General features: G+C 37.6%; 1 protein-coding gene across 1 annotated transcript in view; it reads left to right on the top strand.

Annotated features, from left to right (window-relative positions):
- The window catches only part of LOC125227208 (uncharacterized protein C05D11.1-like), a 35,912-nt gene that overhangs the window by 284 nt on the left and 17,357 nt on the right, over positions 1 to 18,271 (top strand). The window contains exons 2-14 of the mRNA XM_048131461.1: positions 34 to 379; positions 881 to 983; positions 1,558 to 1,680; positions 2,785 to 2,898; positions 3,788 to 3,940; positions 4,531 to 4,800; positions 6,223 to 6,365; positions 6,847 to 6,955; positions 7,413 to 7,583; positions 7,963 to 8,199; positions 8,332 to 8,451; positions 8,785 to 9,071; positions 10,239 to 10,413. Coding sequence (XP_047987418.1) covers positions 34 to 379; positions 881 to 983; positions 1,558 to 1,680; positions 2,785 to 2,898; positions 3,788 to 3,940; positions 4,531 to 4,800; positions 6,223 to 6,365; positions 6,847 to 6,955; positions 7,413 to 7,583; positions 7,963 to 8,199; positions 8,332 to 8,451; positions 8,785 to 9,071; positions 10,239 to 10,413 — 2,351 coding nt within the window. The remainder of the gene's footprint in view (positions 1 to 33; positions 380 to 880; positions 984 to 1,557; positions 1,681 to 2,784; positions 2,899 to 3,787; positions 3,941 to 4,530; positions 4,801 to 6,222; positions 6,366 to 6,846; positions 6,956 to 7,412; positions 7,584 to 7,962; positions 8,200 to 8,331; positions 8,452 to 8,784; positions 9,072 to 10,238; positions 10,414 to 18,271) is intronic.

Below are 18,271 nucleotides of genomic sequence, written 5' to 3'. Positions count from 1 at the left end.
AAATAAGCTAATTATCTATTGGTTACTTTGCAGCGACCGAAGCCCATGACGACGATGGATTGCCGCATACATTGGAACATCTTATTTTCCTTGGTTCTAAACGTTATCCGTATAAGGGAATTCTCGATTTGCTAGCCAATCGTTGTATGGCTCAAGGCACAAATGCATGGACCGACACTGACCACACCTGCTACACCATTTACACGGCCGGAGACTGTGGGATGTTGACGTTGTTACCAATATATTTGGACCATATTTTGAATCCTACACTATCAGATCAAGGTTTCCTGACTGAAGTACATCACGTGGATGGAGAAGGTGATGATGCGGGTGTTGTCTATTGTGAGATGCAGGGTCGAGAAAACACTGCAGACAGCAGGTTTGTTGATAGCCATATGTTGCATTTCAGTGACGATTTTGTCTTGAGAACCTTACTAATCACCTGCAAAATGCTTACTGGAGTGCAATGCATGTTGACACTTCAGTGACAACAAAGATTTATAAATGTTCAAGAAAAACCTCCATATCATATCACTCTAACCAATCAACATATCGTCACTACTTAAAAATAATCTCGTATCTCACGCTGTTCCTCAAAGTTAAAACGCAGTAAGTCTATATGCATTCCATACATACTTACTACAATTTTCTTTTCATTGACAGACGAAGATACAAGTTTTTTTAAAAGTAGTGACGATATGTACATTTCTCACTCTACGAAATTCCTTGCCTTTATTATTTTTCTTTTTAAATGTGTATCCTACAGATATAAGTAATTTAAAAAAATCCAATCTTACTTTCCTAGCAGATATTTAACAGAACAACCAATAACTTTTTGTCTGAATATATTTTATCAACATCATTGATGATTCTTTTCTAGGTGCGAATTGAAGCTGTTGAGAGCATCTTATCCCAATAGTGGGTACTCTGCTGAAACAGGAGGCATCACAAAGAATCTCAGGGAATCTACTAATAACACTAAAGTAAGAAACCAATTTTATTGATAAAAAAAACTTTTTGCACACCAAAGCTTCAGCATTGTCTTTTGCAGTCCTAATAATAGGCTATTAGTAAATATTTGTACATTTATTACCATAAACAACTTTAGTTTTCTTTACATGCTAGAATTTGGTGTCAGAGCATTTTCAGAGTTTGGGACCCCCCAATTAGTGTAAGTTTTTAACAAAAACTAACTCAGTGTCAGTTTTGTGACGATAATTAAGCATGAAATTTGTATAAAAGTATGGTTTTTATGTTAATTACATAAACTTTAAGCGATAATTTACATTCAGAATGTGAAAAAAGTAATTTTTTAGACAGATTCTATGCTAAATTGTCGTCACAAAACTGACAGTGAGTTAATGTTTGTTAATAACTTAAACTAATTGGGGTATCCCAAATTCTGAAAATGCCCGTCAGTATAATTAGATTAATTAGTTAAATAATAATAAATACTGGGGGACACCTTAGACAGATCAACCTAGTGCCAAACTAAGCAAAGCTTGTAATATGTTTATTGTTTGTTTGTTTAATGTTTAATCTCTTTGTTTATTTTAGGTAAGAGACTTCCACAAGAAATTTTACAGGCCCGAGAATTTGACAATCATTCTAACTGGTCAAATTAAGGCAGAAGATGTATTCAATGCTCTGGCGACTGTGGAGGCAGATATCATTGCCAAGGTCAGTCAATTTATCTCAACATGTGCAGTCATAGACAGAGGTCAGCGGGGGTTTGCTATTTGCCTTATAATATGACGTCGCATGTCAAAATAATAGGAAAATCTCTCACCCTGCCAACTTCTGGTCTATGACTATCATCATTCGCCTGCCCTTATCTCAGTCATTTGGGGTCGGCGCAACATGTCCTTCTCTTCCATACCTCTGGTCTATGACTATAAATTATACATTAAAGCCTCTGCCACACATAAAGCGTGTTAATAGCGTAGCGTTAGCGGAACGCAATGATAGCGGTGCGCCGGACGAACGTTGGCGTTCCGCTCGCAATCCGCGCTCGTTAGTTCCCGCCGACGTCCGCTGGGCGCAACGCCAGCGTTCGTCCGGCGCACCGCTATCACTGCGCTCCGCCTACGCTCTCAAAAAGCGCATGTGTGGCCGAGCTTTAATTGCTGTCACTTTAGAAAGCGCGTAAGCGCTCAGCGCCTACATCTGTAACACCGTAACTCATTTTTATCTGTGAAATGTCACATTTTCGTTTTTTACAACTTCATATTATCCCGTCTTTAATCTATGTTTATTTCTGATATAATAAAATAATATGAATTGCTATGTAAATTTTTGACTTTATGATGTCATTCCATTAAATTAAACAAGAAATGACCCTCAAATATGAAATGTTTTGGAATTAAATTTGTTTCTCTGGCTCTTGCCGTAAAATCCACACTAATATTATAAATGGGAAAGTGTGTGTGTGTCTGTTTATTTGTCCGTCTTTCACGGCAAAACGGAGCGACGAATTGACGTGATTTTTAAGTGGAGATAGTTGAAGGGATGGAGAAGTGACATAGACTACTTTTTGTCTCTTTCTTGTTTGTATGGAGCATTCCGCAATTTTAGAATTTAACGCGAGCGAAGCCGCGGGCAAAAGCTAGTACAGTCAACCAATTGGAACCCTAGGCCACTGTAGAACTATGTCATAGTGACGTTATAAATAAGATTGTAAGAAATTTCTTACTGCTTGTCATTTTGACATGGTTGTAGAGTGGCTTAGGGTTTCAATTGGTTGACTGTACCTTAATAAATAACAAATAAAATAATCTTGTATAGCGCGAGAAGGAAGAATTGGAGCCCTGGGTGAAACCTTGGCAGACCATCCCACCGCTGCCCAACTATGGCGAGTACAAGGAGCAGTGGCCGGCAGACACTGAGGACTGTGGACAGGTTTGTATGGCTAAATATTTATGGTCTGAAAAGGAAGTTATAGTTATAAGAGATTATTTGAAATGCCAGTTTACTAATATTTATTTCAGTTTGTTTTCCAGTTATTATTGTGTCTCGCTTACATATAGGGTTGATTGTGATGTACCAAATAACGTAATTGTGATCAGTAGAGAGCGGATCTCAGGTAGCGATTTTTATAATGGATATGACTAGTACATTTTTTAAATACATGTCATGTGGTTCATAATAAGGTCTTACAATCTATTACTACTTCGCAAACTTCGCTGAATAATTAGATTAAATTAATGTTATTTTTGCACCAAGCTACAGAAAAACTAAAGAAAAGTATTTTATTCTAAATAAAGGAGTTTGTTTAAAGGAAGCGAATTATTTTAATTTTTCTATTCTTTGAGTCATGAGATGTGTGCAATGCGCAGACGAAATATTAAAAAAGAGGAACATAAATAAATAAACTATTTAAAAAAATAACAAACATTTTTTTCATTATCATCATAATCTTTGCCCAATATTCACAAAAGAACCAAAAAGGGTTTTATTTTTATGTTCCGGTAGGTACTTACATTTTTTTGTGTGTAGAAAAAATAATAAATTATGCGAGTCTTATCCATATTAATATTTAAATCGCTACCCGAAATCCGCTCTCTAGTGATCAGACCCAGAGCATAGGCAAGATCGCTCTCAGTAATATAGATTGCAAAATATCCGCGAGATTTTTCAGGATACATGTTACTTTGCTACACTTCTTATTTTCGTTAGCTTTGGCCATGTACGATTGTCATCTTTCATATGCCCTTAGGACGATAAACGATGCAATGCAACTGATGCAACCGCCCGCTCAACTGACGTGACTTTTTTTAAATATTTGTAGATCTTATTCGGCTGGCGCGGACCTACGCTAACGACGCCGTCATCCACAAAGGAGTTGACGGCTTGCGCGGTGGCGCTACGCTACCTGTGCGACACGGCCGCCGCGCCGCTGCAGCGCTGCCTCGTGGAGCGCGAGGACGCCCGCGCCGGCGACGTGAGTATACATAATACACTAGAGGACGCAATACACAGCTACAACCCTTTGTGGGTCTTAGCCTCCTCTACAGTGCTTTTCCATTTGCTCCGGTCCTTTGCCCTCTTCCTCCAATTTGAGTACTTTCTCGTTTTTCTCAGACCCTCTTCTTTGCTTGCGTTTTCTTGGCTTGCGTTGTGGTCTCTTTTGTTGGCGACAGAACACACTAGACTAGAAGATCTTTATATGTTAAATGACTAAAATGACCTACAGGCCTTGACCACGACTGCCACGGATTCGTTAGCCAAATGGTTTGAAACTTGGGCTCTTGTCTGTTGCTTGCAAGTTGTAGTTTCGGAATCCTATTGTGACACATTTTGCTTCCCCCACTTGAGCGTGTCCCCAAAAACGGAAGGCAGAGAAGGCGTGGACGCAAATAGTTTATAGTACGTATTCATATCTTGAAACTAGTAATGATTTTATAGAAATGGCATTGAATTTTTATTTTATAAGAATTCCCTTGTAATTTTCTTTTTACTGAAAGCTACTCTAACCTGGCCACTGGAATTTCGTATACTGCTGTCACTTTTACAACCCCTATATTTCCACAGGTATCCTACAACCTAACCGAGAACATAGCTTCCCTGATCAAGATCCAGCTGGACAATGTCCCCATCGACAAACTGGAACTAGCCCGGGACGAGGCAACCAAGTGCCTGCAGTGCGTCCGGGACGGCCAGGAACCCTTCAACATGGAGCGAATGAACCGGCTCTTGAAGAAACAGCTGAGGGAGTGCTTTGCGGGGCTCGAGTCTGATCCGCATCATGCTATTGCTTTTAGGTGTATTGGGGACGCGCTCTATTCGCAGAATGAGAAAGACGTGAGTAATTTAGATCTACATCACTACACTACATCTACAATTTAGATAATGGATGTTTTGGTTTTGAAAAAAAAATAGTGCATGGAATCCCTCCGCAAGAAGTGAAACTTCGTAATGTGGAAATGAAAATAGGAAGGGGTATTTCAAAATTCGAGTTGGCAACACTGAGCGTTAAATGATTAACGCTGTTAGTGAGCGTTAAACGTTTAACGCTGTCAGTTGAGAGTCGCATTGGAAGTTTCACTTAATTATTATTTATTTACTATTAATGTGATCATGTTTGCAGACGGTACGAATAAAGCAGTGAGCAACTCTTGAATGATAGGCTGATACCACACAATATGTTTTTGTATACATCCATACTAATATTATAAAATGGGAAAGTGTGTGTGTCTGTTTGTTTGTCCGTCTTTCACGACAAAACGGAGCGACGCACTGACGTGATTTTTTAACTGGAGATAGTTGAAAGGATGGAGAGTGATATAGGCTATTTTTTGTCTCTTTCTAACGCGAGCGAAGCCGCGGGCAAAAGCTAGTGTTTACTTAGTCAGTTCTAAAGTTCTGTCACAAAGGTTTTAAGTGATAAAAACTTTATTGACAGATATTTCTTACTATGCATATGCATGGTTTGAAAGCTCGTTTCATACTGAATAAATTGCAATATTACTTAAAGTACTTTGCTGTCGCAGTTTCGCGTGGTTCCTTGTAACATCTGAAAATTTGGTAAAAAAAACAAGTCAAGAAACACGCGACCTCTTCCGGACGTTTTTATTTTTTATTTATTTTTGGTTGGCTTAATATGCTTTAATGATACTTATTATAAACGCTGGGTCTTTTATCTTTAAGTTTGTATATGATTTTTGTGAATTAAATGGACAATATTGCTACTGTACAACGTTTTGTTGCACATTCCCGTTGATGATTGTGAAATCTAAGCGTTTTACTGAAAAGTACCCAAGTTCTAAAGGTTACTAGCAGACTTAAAGATTTCTAGGAAAATGAAATACCAGTTATTCAATATGCCCAAATTCAGAGAACTCATACTAAAAAAATAATTATTTTATTTGGCTTATGTAACAATGTTTTTTTCTTCCTTTTGCGAAGTCTATTTTTCCGCGTGCTGACGTCTATCGACAAACTCAAAGTAATCAAGGATTCTTAAAAATCACGATCTACATTTTCGATCGTTTATATCACATTTTAATAAGTATAAAACAGGTTTTGATATCATGTATTTTTTATTGAATAAAAACCTTTATATACAATTTTATCAGTTAAAGCATTTGTGACAGAACTTTAGGACCGACTAAGTATATGTATGTAAATAAATTGTAGGTATGTGAAAACATATTTACTCTTCAATACCAAAAATGCATTATGGAAATAGGAAACTTGAAAATTAATTGAACCTACCTATTTCAGTTCATATCGCGATTGAACCCTCAAGACGCACTTCAAGAGCTCTTGAACGAAGGCGAGGAGTACTGGCAAGGCATCATGAAGAAGTATTTCACCGACGAGCTGGTCATCATTGTAGGCTCGCCAAGCATTAAGTTACAGGATCAGTGAGTTTCATTACAGTTTATATCACTCAAGTGTAACACGTGCACAGTCATACCTCTTAGGTACAGACACATACACACACACAAACACGAGCGCCAAACGCTTTCCGTTCCGAAGGACCTGGCTGAAAATCAGGGCTGGATAATACCACCAATGTAGCAAAGCCTGACACTGGTACCCATTGCCAATGAAATTAGATTGTAGTTTTTTTAGCAATAAATAGTTTTTTATTTATTTTTAACTGTGAAAATTAAGTGACAACACCACATATTGCGGCAGTAGCAACTGGCAAGACAAGTATAGATTGAAGCGACACACAGTGATCGGACCTTTCATTTCCGCCTATGGTTGCCGCCGCCGGTTGAACAATGTCGTCATAGGGTTGTGCATAAGATCCATTTGACGTTTAATTTAGAGCAAAGGCTATTGTAATTGTAGTATTAGTTTTTTTATCAAAAAATCTACAATCAATATTTTTTTTAGGATGGCAGAAGAAGAAAAGAACAGAATAGAAGCTCAAAGGAAGCGACTTGGAGAAAGCGGACTCTCAACGAAAGGAAAGATTTTAGAGAAGGCGATCGAGTTTAACGAGGTGCATATTTAATACCTACTTCTAATTATTAGTGCAGAACTATAATGTTAAAAAGAAAATAATCAATGCCTTAACCTTTCCACGGCCATGTACCTATTGTAGGGAAATTGGACTGTATACTGTAGACTGCATGTACCATTTCAGGTTATTAATTCAACAGTAAATGTTTGTATGAATAATCGGAGGTTCCGTTCTGAAATATTAATATTAAGAGCCATGTAGGCCTTCCAGACGAATTTTTCAATGCCTATTTTTACATGTTTTTCTTATCGCTGATACTTCGATCTGACATTTCTTGCCAGTCTCATAGTAGATACCCTCCTCCAACTGAGGGGTACTGAAATCTTCTCGAAGCTGAGGCGTAGGGTTAGCGGCGTAGCTTTATTTGACATCCATAAGCTTATTGTAATATGCCCACTAATTTCTAGTTACACACTAATTTCTTACAATTGTTCAGCGTCCGCCACCTCCCGGCACGTTGGCCGCCGTGCCGGTCCCCGGCTGCGACAACCTGAAGTGCCACGCCATCTCGTCCTGGAGCGCCGAGGCTGCTCCCTGTCCGCATTTCGACCTCTCACAACTGCCCATGTACGCGAGGGTGCACAGTTTGAAGACCAACTTTGTCTACGTGAGTGTTTATAATAATCAGTAAGAGATACGAGTATAAAAACAAAGGCACGCTAGCCGCAGAGCCACAACCTGAAGTGCCATGCTATCTCTTCGTGGAGCACCGACGCTACTATTGTCGCCTGCAACGACGAAGCCTGTTGCGGATATCATCATTGGTTTGTTTGTGACGAAGCATGGTGCTGATTTGCTTTTTTGGCCACCTGACGAAGCCTCGTTGCGGATGACTCTTCAAAAGGGATTAGTGTTTTTGTTTTTAATTTAAGGTTGGTAGGGTGTAATTTATGTTTATTGATATTTGATACCTAATAACTTACTTAGGTTTTAATTAATAATGAAACTTCGAATAATGTAACTAAATGAACCAAATTCCATTACAGATTAACCTAATCCTCGACACAACTAAAGTGGATCAGAACACTCGCAAATGGCTGCCCCTCCAACTGAACGGCCTAGCAGAGTGCCCTGTGCGGCGCGGAGACACCCTCGTACCGCACGAAGAAGTTATATCCACCACGGAGCAGCTGACCGTCATGTTCAGTAACGACATGGGCTTTGGCAGGCCGGGGAACTTCTCTGTGGGACAGTTTGGCAACTTCATACATATTGAAGTCAGGGTGAGTCCATGTTTATACTGTATACGCTTGTGCCCTTCAACTTAAAGAAATTATATCCACCACTACAGACAAGTTGACAGTCATGACAGTCGGCAATGACATGTTTATCATAAAAATTGTTTTTCTTTACAGTGTGAGCCAGGAGATTATGAGAAAGTGGTTGATCACTTATACGAAGTATTGTATGCTGCCGAAATAACCAAGGAGAGACTGTTAGTGTTCGCGCAGAGACTTATCAACGATGTCGCACAGGTTTTATACTATTTTATTTCATATTTGTACTTTCTACTATATTATTTGTTAGTATTCTCCAACATTGAAACATGCCAATAAAAAACATTGTGAGATCGTTAACAACAACTACACATGTAGGGCTATTTTTTTTACTACTACTATCATAGTAGTAGTAAAAAAATACCATAATGGTATTTTTTTCACTAAGTATGTGAAATATTTCCAGATAATTTGAGCGCCTTATGCTGCTTGTGTAATACAGCCACTATCTTATAATAACTGGCATAGATTGTATGAAACACTAACATTCACAAATAAAATTCAGGCTCACGTACGTCTCTTCAAACACAGGTGCGCAGAAGCGGACACAAGATGGTATACGACCTCCTCCGAGACTCTGTATACAGCGCCGACAGCAACATCCACTGGTGCTCCGTACTCCGTCAACAAAAGTTCCTCAAGGAACTCATAGAAAACCTCAACGCGGGCGGCGACCGCGCCGACGCTGTTCTGAAGGAAGCCAAGAAATCTTTGAAGTTGTTCACTGAGAATCTGTGGCTGCACATGGCGACGGACTTTGAGAGATACCCGCTGAGCACTGAGCCGTGGAAGAGGTTCCCGGCAGTTGGGAAAGCTCCGTAAGTAATATTTAATTTCAAATACACTCATTTTTGTGTCTGAAACGGGCATGCGTTTCGTAGATCGCACAACTACTTGTCTAAGCAGTCTTTCGGTTGATTGGTAGTAGACGGTCGAGGCGTCAGGGTCGGGGGGGCAGTATAACTCTGCTATGTATTATTATTAGGGTAGATATCGCTATGCGCCTTAAAAGCGAACTTACTTACCTTAAAAGCAATACTATAAATTATATTCTTATTAAATTGTATTCTTTATACTTACAAAGAACAGGCGTGGAAGACTCCCACGCTTCTGATAAGGTAAGCTTAGTTGGTGGTGATCAGACTGATTTCTGAACGATCTCAAGTTCGGGTGGTGCTGGAGGTGAAGTTTTCTATTTTCTTCCTCATAAAGAAAACATAATGAAAATAATGGAAACCAGTTATTTTTAACCGCCTTCCAAATCTCAAATGAAGGGGTTTTCAATTTGTCTGTTTTTTAATGTTTGTTCCTCGATATCTCCGTTGTTACTGGACCGATTTTGAAAAATTTTTTTTTGATTGAATGTATATGCATATACAGATTGGTCCCATTTTTCTCAGAACCCAGTTCTGATGATGGGATCCTGGAGAAATCGAGGGAACTCCTCAAATCTGAAAGGCATAAATATGGTGATTTTTGTGTTTTTAAAGGAACAGCATGCATTTACGTACGGAACAGTGACATTTGGTGCAGTGGAACTCCTGATGATGGTCAGAATGAAACTCCTCAAATCTGAACGGCACACTTATAGTGACTTTGGTATTTTTATAAGAACAGCATGCACTTACGTCCAGAACAGTGACATTTGGTGCAGTGGAACTGCTGATGATGGTCAGAACGGAACTCCTCAAATCTGAACGGCACACTTATAGTGACTTTGGTATTTTTATAAATGACGGAGATATCGAATAACAAACATTAAAAAATATAAAAATATACAGACGAATTGATAACATAATCCAACATTTGAAAGTATTTATCACCAGAACCCCAAAGGAAGGCGGTTTTTTTTTTCTTAAAAATTATTCTTTACCTACACCATTATATCGTAATAAGTGAATCACTCTTACTCATTAGTTAGTGCGAATGTAGCTCACTACAACGGTATTGGGAAAGTTTTGTAAGATTATTATTTCGTATTGCAGGCCATCTCTCTACTGGGACGCAGACCTGCTGAGCGGGTGGGGCGGAGGCTTCGTGGTGGGAGTGGGCGGCGTGGAGTCGTCGTTCCTGGCGGCGCTGAGCCCGGGGCCCAAGGGCCTGGTGCTGGAGCAGGCGGCGCCCTTGCTGGTCGCGCTCAACTACTTCACGCAGCTCGAGGTTTGTGTGTTTGCAGACCGTCTCTCTACTGAGCGGGTGGGCAACTCCGGTAATGGCATTTGTGTTCAGATATGTCGAAGAAACTTTGCAGCTCCGATATATCCACTGTACCCATTGCATCTTATATATCCCCACTGATTGATATTTTTGCAATTAAATTTTCACCACACCAACTGTGCTAAGTATTCAGCAACCTCGGTGTTTGACTTTGAGCAGAGTTCAATAGCATTTAAAGACAACGACCTCCGAATTCAACTGTTTTGTGGGTGTCGCCAAAGAATCTGTAACTTATTAGTTCCTTGACACCTAGTCACAGGTTTTGATCCGAATTATAGCCATTATATATTAAAAAACGGAACGTAATTCCACCAAGTAAGGATCTGCTACCGGCTAAATAAATATTTTTAAGTGAAATCCTGAAATAACTTACTTGAATTGGTGACCACATTCAAGATAAACATTGGACTGCGCAGCCAAAATGTAGTTTCACGTCAGATACAGCAGAATTATCAAGAAACAACAAAAGATTATAATCAAGGTACGAGACTATTTCGGTTATAAATAGAATTTTGAATTAATTTTGTGTTGAAACCACCAAATCACAGCACAATTTGCAAAAACACATCAGCTGATTGGATATCTGTAACAGGAGGCGGTTCGACTATCTGTCATTTCGCCCGTGTTGCCACCGTTACATAGCTGCGTTCAGTAAAAATAACGTTAATGTAACCGTTATCAACGGGTATTTTTCCATTCTACGCATAGTTTGATACGACACGATTTATATATAATAAATATATTAAACTGACACTACTATCACCTGACATAGAATACTAATTGACGCAGAACTATTTTAAGAAATTTTATATTATATTGATATCATATGAGCCTATACGAGACGATAATTATTGAATATAACATATATTAATAACTGAAAATAACAAAAAATGTCAGAAAAAACGAAAACATCCAATGTCACCACGAGAAGGAAACCCCAACCACCATGCAAAAAGCAGACTGTCAACAAAAGGACAAATATCCCTATAAATGACACCCCTAAGAAGAAAAGAACTTGTATATCGAAATCCTTAAAGACCATTGATACGCCCAGTACAAGCGGATCCCCTAATTCTAGTGAAGCTACCGAAATTATTAATACTGCCGAAGCGTCTTACACCACTGAATCTTCAAAACCGATCGAACCCACAAATGGGTCTGACATTTCTACCATCGATACATACAATAAAATTGACATCACCACTATTTCTGACGTTACAAATAATGCCAACGATGGAAATGGATCCGACATTACTACCATCGACACATACAATAAAAATGACATCACTACTATTCCTGACGATACCAATAATGCCAACAATGGAAATGATACTGACATCCTTAATATAAACTTACTAACAAAAGCTCAATCTAAGGAATCCTTACGGGAGTTTGACAGTGATGACGAATCAATCGATTCTCTTATGGAAGATATTTTGTCAAGAAGTGCGGATACGGTGTGCGAACCACCAGCAGCACATGATTTGAAAGCTCAAATGACTGATTTAACTTTAAAGTTAAGTAGCACGGAAAACGAATTAGAAAACGTTATAATAGAAAACAACGACATGAAGAGACAAATAAATAAGTTAACACAAGAGATACAGGCATTAAAAACAATTTGTACATCCCCACCTCTACAGAATCGAAGAACACCAAATAGGAAACGACGTTTAGATAGTCCATCTAGTAATTCAGCTAGTCCCAAGGTAAATGATCTTGAGGAAAGAATACAACTTCTCCAAACAAAACTGAGTGAAGCGAACGACGAAATTATAGTTTTGAATTTAAAGATTAAGGACTTGGAACAAACAATTCAACAAGCACAGTATGTTCCATTAGCAAGATCACAAGAAGAAATTACACACACAAGCCAATCGTCAAGCACCTTAGCCTTAGACATAACAAATAAAAGAAAAATGTACATTTTAAGCGCAAACAACAAAAATAAAATAACAAACATAGCTCTTAATATGTTTAATAATAGTTTCGATTTGTGCCACTTTATCACTCCGGTGGAGGTGTTAAAGAATTATTAAGAAACATTAAAGAAAGAACCAAAAATCTATCCGATACGGACTATTGTACAATTTTTATAGGAGATAATGATTTCACATCTACATGCAACTACCACAATTTAATTGCATACATTCGCGAAAAACTTCAGGGTCTTACTCATACAAACTTTATTCTATGTGCTCCAACCTATAGGTCTGGAGACTTTTCAAACATTTTCAATACCAGAATTGAAGTTTTCAACAACATGTTACATTTAGATGTGATTACACATAAATATGCTTGGATCTTAGACTCTAACAGAAATCTAGATTACGACCAAACTATGTTTACAAGTCGTTTGGGTCTTATAAATAATAATGGTATGAGGACTATAATGAACGATCTAAGAAATTTCTTACAGGACATCGATATTAATTATTTAGTATATAATGTACATAGCAAGATTGAGGAAATTGAGGAGACGAAAGAACTTAATTTCAATACGAATAATTTAATTGATAGCACACATGATGTTTCCTGCAACGCAAACAATCCAAATGATAAAATAAATGATGACACGTTTTTTCGTAACTAATCATATCAACATAATGCATCAAAACATTGATGGACTACTGAATAAATCTGACCTCTTAAGCCTAGCACTAGATGACCTTTCAAAGACTAATAAATCAATTGATGTTATCTGCATTTCTGAGCACAATATGATAAATAATGATCTTAACATGTTACAAATTTCAAATTATAAACTCTCGTCTAACTTTACTAGGGCTGTTCGACATGGAGGTGCCTGCATTTTAGTAAAAAATGGAATTAATTACAAAGTAATAGATACAGCCTCAAAATTTTGCATTTCATGTATATTTGAGTGTTGTGCTATCGAACTCACTGACTTCAACATAACTGTTTTCTGTATTTATAGGCCGCCTAGTAGGATAAGCAAACATTTTGACATATTTTTCAACAATCTTGATGACATTTTTAATCTATATAGCTACGATAAGCAGAAGAAATTAATTTTGTGTGGTGATTTTAATATAAACATTCTTGAAGATACTAAGTATAGTAAGGAATTTAGAAACATGGTACTTAGTTATAATATGAAGTTATCAGTAAATACACCTACACGTCAATGCAGCGGTACTTGCATTGATAATATAATTCATAATGTTCGTGGTTGCACCGTAGGTCTTTACGAATTCGCTTTATCTGATCATAATGCCCAAATATTAAAATGTCCCGTGAAGAAATATTGCAAACTAAAATACTGGTATACTTTTAAACGAGACTACTCTCAAGATAACATAGATAAATTCATTGGTTGTCTAAGCGAACTCCAATTTGGCGAAGTATATTCTGCATCTAATGCTAATGATTCATATAATAGGTTTTTTGAATCTTTTAAACTTTTTTATGATCTTTGTTTTCCCACTGTTAAAATTAAAATCTACACGACTAAAAAGCCGAAATGGATTACTCGTGGTATAAAACTATGTTGTAAGAACAAAAGGAAAATGTTGTGGACATATAGGTCAACCAAAGAGGAAACACATAAAAATAAATATAAAGTATACTCTAAAAAATTGAGGCAAGTGATTGAACAAACAAAGAAATGCCAAAATAATTATGAAATTTTGACAGCTGAAAACAAAGTTAAAGCCACTTGGAAAATTATAAATAACAATGAGACAAATTTTCCAAAAGAAAATATCTCAGCTATTATTGCAGATGGGCAAAAGGTTTTTAATGCAAGTGAGATTGCTGAAAAATTCAACGACTTTTTTGTTCATCAGGTTAAAAGCAATTGCAACAAACCCATACACACAACCTTATCACGTACCCACAATAAACACAATTCGTTATTCATGAAACCTACCGATCCTTACGAAATTTTTGAAATAATTAGAAATCTTAAAAACACTACTAGCACGGGCTATGATACTGTTACAACAAAAGTAGTTAAAGCAGTAGCAAACACAATTTCCCCGGTACTAAGTTTTATACTGAATAGGTGTATAGAAGAAGGATCTTTCCCTGACAGCCTTAAGAGCGCTATGACAAAAAAAGGCGATATATTGTAAAATGCACAATATTTATCGACAAAATTGTACACTTTACTCATACTAAAAGACAGTGAAAGTACTTGTTTCAGTTAGAACATCTTATTAACTGTCGGTTAAATAAAAAACATATGAAAAAAAAAGCTTTTTCAATTAGTAATGATTGTTTTTCTGATGCTCGTTTAGGAAAAACCGCGTGAAGCACAGAATTCGGAGCTCTTATTATGTACAATTTGATAAGATCACTCTCATAAATGAGGTAAATTTAAGTTCCAAATATCTTGTACTTAAGGCCCATTAAACAATATTTATCATTTAATCCTTTGAAATTGAGAAATTGAAAGTAAAACGAACTCAATTTTGTCTTGAAAATACATCGAAACAAGTGATCATTTCTCCGAAAATCTACATGTTATCGAAGTTATTTTAGTATATAAATAATCTGCATAATGTGCTTAAACTGCTGTTATCCATTTGTCGTTATAATATTTTATCATGATTTTTTGCCAATTTTTTGAAAACTAGCCTTCCTGTCGCTATTTTACCGGCGACGGACGCCTGCGATTTCAGTGCCGCGCCGGAGCTCGAGGAGGTAAGACGTGTGTCGCTTTGGTCTCCGAGTTTTCATCGCAAACGTCGAGATCGAGAATATTTATTGTTGTGTGGGTCGGACGCCTTGTTTCTACACGGGCTATCCTCGCATTGTGTGTGTGTAAACAGCGACCAACGAATTTGATCCTAGATCCGTAAATATTTGCTTTTGTAATACTTTGTTATGTTTAAATGTTAAAGTATTACAACGTTGTGATGATAAAAATGTGAAAATTACAATACGGTCAAGATGATAAGACACATCAAGATGGTACTCGGGATCTGATGATGGAGCCAGAAGGTGGTCACCAGTACCAGTGAACCATGTAAGTAAACGACTTCGTGTTTAGGCTCGTTGGGTTCGTCTCAACAAGACCTTTGACAAGAGGTGGTACTCAGGGTCTGATGATGGAGCCAGATGGTGGTCACCAGTACCAATGAACCATATAACTAAACCCAGAGATGGGGAAATCGTAATCGATTCCGGATTACACGATTACTTGATTTTACTTTGTAATCTGACACTACTGGGTGTCAGATTACTTGTAATGTAATCAAGTGAAACGGTAAATTACCATTACATGTAAAGGAATCACTAATCATCTATACAATCATTACTATTACCAATAATTCGGAATCATAGTCGATTCAAAATAACTGAAATTATTGACTTGATTACTTTCAGATTACGAATATGTAGTACCTCAGATTGCTGACTGTCACTTTGACACAAAAGTCGTCATGGGTGTCGTAAAATAGGTTTTAGGAGGTGCTGATTCCAAAATTAATGACTAATGTTCAATCTGACATTGCTGACTGTCACTCTGACACAAAAGTCGTCATGGGTGTCGTAAAATAGGTTTTAGGGGGTGCTGATTCCAAAATGAATGACCAATTTGGAATCTGACATTGCTGACTGTCACTTTGACACAAAAGTCGTCATGGGTGTCGTAAAATAGGTTTTAGGGGGTGCTGATTCCAAAATTAATGACCAATGTGGAATCTGACATTGCTGACTGTCACTTTGACACAAAAGTCGTCATGGGTGTCGTAAAATAGGTTTTAGGAGGTGCTGATTCCAAAATTAATGACTAATGTTCAATCTGACATTGCTGACTGTCACTCTGACACAAAAGTCGTCATGGGTGTCGTAAAATAGGTTTTAGGGGGTGCTGATTCCAAAATTAATGACCAATTTGGAATCTGACATTGCTGACTGTCACTTTGACACAAAAGTCGTCATGGGTGTCGTAAAATAGGTTTTAGGGGTGCTGATTCCAAAATTAATGACCAATGTGGAATCTGACATTGCTGACTGTCACTTTGACACAAAAGTCGTCATGGGTGTCGTAAAATAGGTTTTAGGGGGTGCTGATTCCAAAATTAATGACCAATGTTCAATCTGACATTGCTGACTGTCACTCTGACACAAAAGTCGTCATGGGTGTCGTAAAATAGGTTTTAGGGGTGCTGATTCCAAAATTAATGACCAATGTTCAATCTGACATTGCTGACTGTCACTCTGACACAAAAGTCGTCATGGGTGTCGTAAAATAGGTTTTAGGGGTGCTGATTCCAAAATTAATGACCAATGTTCAATCTGACATTGCTGACTGTCACTTTGACACAAAAGTCGTCATGGGTGTCGTAAAATAGGTTTTAGGGGTGCTGATTCCAAAATTAGTGACCAATTTGGAATCTGACATTGCTGACTGTCACTTTGACACAAAAGTCGTCATGGGTGTCGTCAAATAGGTATCCGGAGGTGTTTGAAAACTAATGACCAATTTGGAATCTGACACTGTTGACTGTCACTTTGACACAAAAGTGATCATGGGTGTCTTCAAATAGGTTTTCATGGGTACTGATCTCAATATTAATGATCAATTTGGAATCTGACATTGCTGACTGTCACTTTGACATAAAAGTCGTTATGGGTGTCGTCAAATAGGTTTCCTTTCCAGGGGTACTGTGCAATGTCAGGTTCCAAATCGGTCATTACTTTTTAAATCATTTCATTAATTTTGGAATCAGTGCCCCCTAAAAACTATTTGACTACACCCATGATTCCTTTTGTGTCAAAATTACAATTAGCACTGTGAGATTCCAAAATAGTCGTTAATTTTGGAATCAGCACCCCCGGAAACCTTTTTGAAGACACCCATGACGACTTTTGTGTCAAAGTGACAGTCAGCAATGTCAAGATTCCAAATCGGTCATTAATTTTCAAATCAGCACCTCCGGAAACCTATTTGATGACACCCATGACGACTTTTGTGTCAAAGTGACAGTCAGCAATGTTAGATTCCACATTAGTCATTATTTTTGGAATCAGCACCCCCTAAAACCTATTTTACGACACCCATGATGACTTTTGTGTCAAAGTGACAGTCAGCAATGTCAGATTCCACATTGTTCATTAATTTTGGAATCAGCACCCCCGCAAACCTATTTGACGACACCCATGACGACTTTTGTGTCAAAGTGACAGTCAGCAATGTCAGATTCCACATTGGCCATTAATTTTGGAATCAGCACCCCCTAAAACCTATTTTACGACACCCATGACGACTTTTGTGTCAAAGTGACAGTCAGCAATGTCAGATTCCAAATCGGTCATTAATTTTTAAATCAGCACACCCGAAAACCTATACTCGTGGTATATGCACTTGAAATGTGAAAGTGAAATGCTAGAATGACATGTAAACCACGAAGTTGTATAGTCATATTGTTCATTAATATTGGTGACCACCATCTGGCTCCATCATCAGACCCTGAGCACCACCTTGAAGTAATTAGAATTGTATTTGTCTTATTTTATCATCATATTAATATAATTATACTTTACTCTAATACTTATCATATAACAAAAGCAAATATTTGGGATGGGATCTACTTTTATAATTATTACTTTAATTTTTTAAATAAATTTTAACATAATTGATATTATTTCGCGCTATATTCTCGTATTTTCGTACAAAATAATGTTTATTAGAAACCAAAAGTTTATATCGAGATAGTAGATTGTGGTTGTTATCAAAATTCCATAGAAAGGATCAAGATTGTTTTGTCCATTATTGTAGTGCGAGCGAGTGATAAGACGTGCTAGAAAGGGTCGGCATATTGGGCTCGCG

Source organism: Leguminivora glycinivorella, chromosome 6 (assembly GCF_023078275.1).
Source record: "Leguminivora glycinivorella isolate SPB_JAAS2020 chromosome 6, LegGlyc_1.1, whole genome shotgun sequence".
In the NCBI taxonomy this organism is placed as follows: Eukaryota; Metazoa; Arthropoda; class Insecta; order Lepidoptera; family Tortricidae; genus Leguminivora; species Leguminivora glycinivorella.
Note: the sequence above shows the minus strand (reverse complement) of the source record. Positions and strands in the feature narration are given on the sequence as shown.